The sequence below is a fragment of the Mus musculus genome, chromosome Y (genome assembly GCF_000001635.26).
Source record: "Mus musculus strain C57BL/6J chromosome Y, GRCm38.p6 C57BL/6J".
In the NCBI taxonomy this organism is placed as follows: domain Eukaryota; kingdom Metazoa; phylum Chordata; class Mammalia; order Rodentia; family Muridae; genus Mus; species Mus musculus.
Genome location: NC_000087.7, coordinates 27,921,072 through 27,927,490, shown reverse-complemented (window position 1 = coordinate 27,927,490; position 6,419 = coordinate 27,921,072). Strand labels below are relative to the sequence as shown.

At 38.5% G+C, this 6,419-nt stretch overlaps 1 protein-coding gene across 1 annotated transcript; it reads right to left on the bottom strand.

The window, feature by feature from the left end:
• Window positions 1-2,489: 2,489 nt before the first annotated feature.
• Gm20891 (predicted gene, 20891) lies at window positions 2,490-3,173 on the bottom strand. The gene has a single exon (XM_017318724.2). It carries the CDS (start codon window positions 3,171-3,173, stop codon window positions 2,490-2,492), a length of 684 nt encoding a protein of 227 aa, XP_017174213.1.
• Between the last annotated feature and the right edge of the window lie 3,246 nt (window positions 3,174-6,419).

Genomic DNA, 6,419 nt, shown 5'->3' with positions numbered 1-6,419 from the left:
TAAGTGACAGTGGTAGTATTAGATATTTTGTTCCTCTAAGAAATTGTCTTACTTAAGGTTTCTATTGTTGTAAGAACATACCATGTCCAAAGCGCTAATTCCATAGCAAAAGTTTTATTCAGCTTATATTCCACATTGCTGTTCATCATCAAAGTAGTTTGGAAAGAAACTGAAACAACACAGGTTCCTGGAGCCAGAAGCTCATGCATAGGCCATGGAGTGGTGATGCTTATTGACATGCTCCTTAAGTCTTGCTTCCATAAGGAGCACAAGACTACCACCACAAGGGTGTCCCCACCCACAATGAACTGGGTCCTCTCCCACCAATTAAGAAAATTCCTAAAAGCTTGATCTTAATGAGGCATTTTCTCAACTGAGGCTCCTCCTCTTGCAAGACTCTAGATCTTTTCAAGTTGCTATGAAACCAGTATGGCACTCTGAATGTAGTTGGCCTATAAGGAGGTGTGGCCTTGTAGGAGTGGGTGTGGCCTTTTTGGAGGAAGCATATCACTGTGAGGCTTTAAAGCTCTGCTCAGTGTGGAAGACAACATCCCTGCATGCAGAAGACTCTAAGCTTCCTCTCCAACACTACATATGCCCAGACACTTGCATGTTCACTTCCTTGATGATAGTGGACTGAACCTCTGAAACTGCAATGAAATGTTGAAAAGCCCTAATGAAATGTTTCTAATGAGTTGTCTTAGTCATAGTGATTTTTCACAGCATTGAAACCCTAATTAAGACATCCAGCTAGCATAGAAACTCTCCCAGATATCAAAATTAATCAACAATAAAGAGTATTTTCAAGTCATTTGGCATTCAAACTTATTCTAGAGAAAAAACACAAATGATTGAGTCCATGACAAGCCTGACTAAAAACAAAAACAAAAAACAATACAAAAACAAACAAACAAAAAACAAACAAACAAACAAAACAAAAACAAACAAAAAAACCTACAACAACAATAAAACCAACCAACCAAACAAACAAAAGAAACACTCAGAGTGCATATGGGACCCATTAAGACCCCCATGAAGCACAGGGGCTACTCAGGAGTAGTGACCAACATATTGGGCAACCTCATAGAGTTTGAAACCCATGAGAACTGGCATAGAAAAGAGATCAGCACATATGCATTGAGTACACCTTCACTGTTTTATGAGAAAGAGGTCACACATAAATTTGAGACAGGAATTTCCAGGGAATAGACAGGCTGAAATGGTACATAGGTATGTTGGGAGTCAGATGTTTGGAGGAGAGCCAGGGGAACAGGCCAGTGGTGAGCTTTTTGATGGTCATCTGGGGCACTCAACAGAGACCTCCAAAAGATCACAGGATTCATCCCAGGCAAAGATTGCACAGGGAAAGAACTCAGGATCCACGCCCTACCATATATTATCTCACAGTTTATTCATTTTCTCTTTTAAATTACTCTTTGATCTGATCAGCTGGCTATTTGTTAAGAAACCAAAGAACCTAATGTGGATATGCCCAATTTTAACTATTTGCACAAAATTTCTATTCTTCCTGGGTCTCCTGCTTCACATTTTGAGAACTTCATCTTAGAATTCATTTGTCCCTCAGTGTCCTCTAGTCCTTTGTGTGTCCTTTATTGTTTTTAAAGGTCACCATCAATTTAATCTTTCTTAACTTCTACCTGGTCTCTTTTCTGCATGTTAATATTGGATTTCTTAAAAAGATATCTTAATGGGAATAGATGACCATGTTGTCAAGAGCACTACTGTACCGCAAAAAAACTGGATTTGTTTTCTTGAATTCATATCCAATGGTTAACAATCAGCTTTAATGCCAGCTCCATGGGATCTGACAACTCATGTCTCTGTGGTCACCTATACTCTCAAGCTCATGCCCTACTCCCACCCATATAAATAAAGATAATAAATCTTAAAATGAGAGACAAGTTTCATTTGGTTTCATTATTCAAATGAAACCTTATTTTGTCTGATTTCTGAATCTCTTTGGATCAGTTTTCTGGGTTGCACTTTGTGTAACAAGGCCACATTCCTTTTATCTATCACTCTTTCCCCAACTTGTTGTTTCTCCCTCAGACTTCATACCAGAGATTCTATCTATGTCCTGTCTTTCTCTGCTTCTTCCTAAAAATCCATTTTTTGCTGCCATCCCTGCTCCTCTAAGTCATATCTCCAATTCCTTGCTCACTATGCAGACCACAGAATCTAAGTCCTGTCCATTTTAGCCTGTGTGATATTAGATGTATGCACTGTTCACAGCCTGCGTTGCAACTTTCATCTTCCTTTGATGTTCTTTCTACCATAGTCCATCTCTTCCAACAAAGTGTTCACTAAAAGCATGTCATGTCACACGTATTAATTTTTAGAACAAAACAAATTTTATTGACAAAGATACTGAGGTTGTCAAAGACCCATAGGTACCCAACACAGGAAAACAAACATTTTTTTTTCAATCCTATAAGTTTACATTTCTGTACTTTGTGATTTTTTTCAATTTAAGTGATATTTGACACCAGAGTATAGACATAGATATGGAGGTCACCGAGAAATTTGATAAAGTACACAGTAGGATTGGCTAGAACTTTGTAAACAACCTTTCCGAACTTTTTGGATCCATCATCTCTGGTGTACTGCACCCAGGAACCTATTAAGAAGTCATTGTCATCACCTGATCTCGCCTCAGCCAGAGGGGTCTCTGGAATGATGTGGAGGTTACCTTCCTTGTAGTCATCCAGGAGCTGATAGACGTAGAGGACCGGATCCTTCTTGTAGGAAATGTAAAAATAGTCCTGTAAGAATGGCACCTGGGCTAGCACCATCCCACTCCAGTTGTCCTCAGAGCCATCTTTCCCCTCAAATTTGTGTTGTACCTCTCTGCCAACCAGTGCGCCTGCGAGGTGGACATCCCTCACCTGAGGAAAAACTACTTTGTGAGGCAAGACCTTAAGATTTAAAATCCTCTCATCGCTGTGGAGCTCCTGTCCGTAGACACTGTCAATTCCGTCATACTTCACCAAATAAAGAGAAGGGTTTGTTGGCAGTTGACCTAGAATGATGGCCTTCCAATGGGTGACAGGCTCATTACCTTCCTTCCACCCGTGAGAAATTCTGCAGCCAACAATATTCCCCAGGGCCTGGGAAGAAGGCTTCCTCCTACTCTTCTTCTTGAGTGATGTCATGCTCAGACTCTTCAGAGGTATTGTCTTCTACCTGGCTGTAGACCTGTTGTGCTAGATCACACTGTCTAAGTGGCTTCCATTCTCTTCAAATATCATACTTGCCCATTGCCTGGGACTGAAGATCTTGCCCGTTTACGCCAGACACAATGCTGTTGCCTCTGTCATATATATGAATTCCTGATGGGCAATGGTTATGGGTTGGGAGTGAATGCTGGACCAAGACTCTTCTCTACGAGAACTTCTGAGCATGTGAAGAAGACTATGCTAAACAGATTTGAGCTCCTAAAATTAATTTTATAAAAATAAGAAGTTAATAAGTCAGCCATGGTGGTACACGCATTTAATCCCAGAACTCAGAAGGCAAGGACAGGCAGATTTCTAAATTAGAGACCAGCCTGGTCTACAAAGTGAGTTCCAGGGCAGTCAGTGCTATAGAGAGGAACCCTGTCTCAACAACAAACAACAACAACAACAACATCAAGTAAAAGAAAACAAACGAAAATCAAACGAAAAACAAACAAAACAGAAATACAAACAAAAAATAACAAAACAAACAATCAAATGGAGAAGTTAATAGGAAGTGGTAGTGACCCATAACTTTAATCATAGTACTCAAGAGGCAGAGTGAGGCAGACCTTAGTGAGAGAAAGACAAGTCTGGTCTACACAGTGAGTTTCCTGACAGCCAAATCTAAACATACAGAAACTCAAATAAAATTAACCAAGCAAGCAAACAAACAAACAAAGAAACAAAGGAAACAAGGAAATAAAAATAGTGTAATTAACAAGTAATTCTCTAGAGCTCAGAATAACATACTCAGATCAACATTTATTTCTTCAGACCTGAGTAAATTTGTCTCTGATGAGGATCCTCTCCTTGAATTTCTATGTCAATTTAGGTGGTGCTATGACAATTACCCCCAATGATCAAGAAGAAGAGAAAAAAAAAAAAGGCCAGAGGGGTCACCATGATTCTCTTGTACGCGTAAGCTCTGAGCTAAGTTCTTGCATTCACAAATATCTTCCCAGGGACACAGCACACCACTGTCCTTCTTTATTGTTTCTCCTGACCCAGCTTCAGAATTATTCGATGAAGCCATTGCATCACTGAACTCAAGAACAACTCAAAAAGTCGAGGCAATATCAGCCTTTTAGAACTAATAACTTCTAACATGCACATGGACAAACAGGAGCTTTGGCATTTTAGTGGAATTGTGATCTAGATATGGTTAGCAAGGATAATAAATTCAGGAGATAAACTAACCTAGACCATTCATCTCCCTTGCTAATAAACATGGGGAAAGTAGAATGTACAGTAACTCACTGTAGGAGAGAAAATTTTTAGCTTTCTGTAGCTATGAGGGTCCCAATTATTTCATAAATGTACTTACCCATAGAAAAATATCCTAGTCGTCAAGATCTCCTGATAGAGACCAGGCACCAAAAGCCTGTGGGAAAAAATGACCTGGCTTTGACACACCACTGTGAAGATAGTGAACTCACCTTGAATGGATTCTAGCGCCTCCAAGTGGAATAGATGCGCAACCTCCAGCCAGTGCTCTGTGACATCACCCTAGTTCAGCTTACATCATAGAACCCCTCTCAGGCTGGTTCCTTCCCTAGTTACACTCAGAAACATTCAGCATCTCGAATTTACCTTTTCATATGGCCTCCTAGAAATAATAAATGAAATCTCAACTGAAAGGCCTGATGATATGAGTAATATTCTGCCAAAGAATTACACCCTTGCATGGTTTTTATTGTTTGGTTGTTGAATTTTTATTTATTTGTTTGGTTTGTGTTTTGTTTTGTTTCATTTTTGTTTTTATTTTCGTTCTGAGAAAGTCTTCGGTTTCTGCCTTGACAACATCCATGGTGGTTATTTTTCATGTTCCAACCTTTCCCTTGGTTATCTTTAAGCTGTGCTTCTTATCATAAATATTGCCAGATTCTTTGAGGCAGCACACTGGATAGCACACCAATTTTCACTTTATGAAAACCCACAGTTAGAGGAGGACTATTTTTATGCAAACAAACCTGGAATTTGACAGGGATAAATGACATGTATTGAAACCAATGGCAATCATGAATTATGGATTCTTTGGAAAGTAAGAGGACAACATAGATCTTGGGCATGCTTACAAAGTTGTGATAAAATTAAAAAAAAAAACCTGATATCTCCCAGTCATATTTTAAAGGTTTTTAAAATTTACCAGCACTTCTGATTATAAGTAATTTCATAGATTAAATGCAGTAAAACAGGATGAAATAGATGAGGTAATTTTAGTTTTGAAATATGTGTAGACAGAATACTGGACACAGGTATGTATAAAATTTACTTACAAATTAGAGGACACTTTAATTGTTCATGGCACATAGATCTTCAGTTCTTCAAAAAAAATCCTTTTCAGTACCTTCCACGGTCCCCACCGTACCCTGTACATCATCTTCATAGGATATGACACTATCCATAGAGAGCTAGATCCTTCAACAACAGTCATCAAAAAAAAATCATTCCTTAAGGTGTGGCCACAGGCCAATGTGATGGAGGATCTTTATCTGAGATTCTATCTTCCCAGGTTGATTTAAGTTCACAAAAAAAAAAATCTAAGAAGGACCACTACATATCCATATCATCAATATTGATTGCCTCACTGTATGAAACATACGTGCTATGGAGTGATTTAAGATGTCAACTACTGGATGAATGCCTTAAAAATGAGAGACAGAAGGAGAGAGAGAGAGAGAGAGAGAGAGAGAGAGAGAGAAATATATTTCTCATCTATGTGTATTAGTGCAGCGCTTTGTTTTCAAAAAATGGATGGAATGGTTAAATACTATATATTAGGTTAGACAAGTAAAACTCAAAATGACTAATGTAAAAATATAAATTTAATAAGGGACATTAAAAAATAGGAGGTATTTTGGAAGAGTAAGCGCAGCAGGAGGGGGGAGATCTGATAGCAATGGAGGATAGTGGGGAGGATGAAGATGGTAAAAGGACACTGTAAACCTGTGCAAAGGGTCACAGAAAAGGCCTGGGACTTTTACACTTAAAAAAAAACACTGGTATAAAGTAACAGAGTCCAAATAATATTTTGATTAATTTGGGGATTATAGCTTCAAGACACTAAAAAATATATTTGTATTTTTCAACTCACTTGTGGTTCTTGCTATGTTGAACATGATATGGGTGACAGGATATGGTAAGGTGCTTCAAAGTTTGTGTATCATTTATCATCAAATG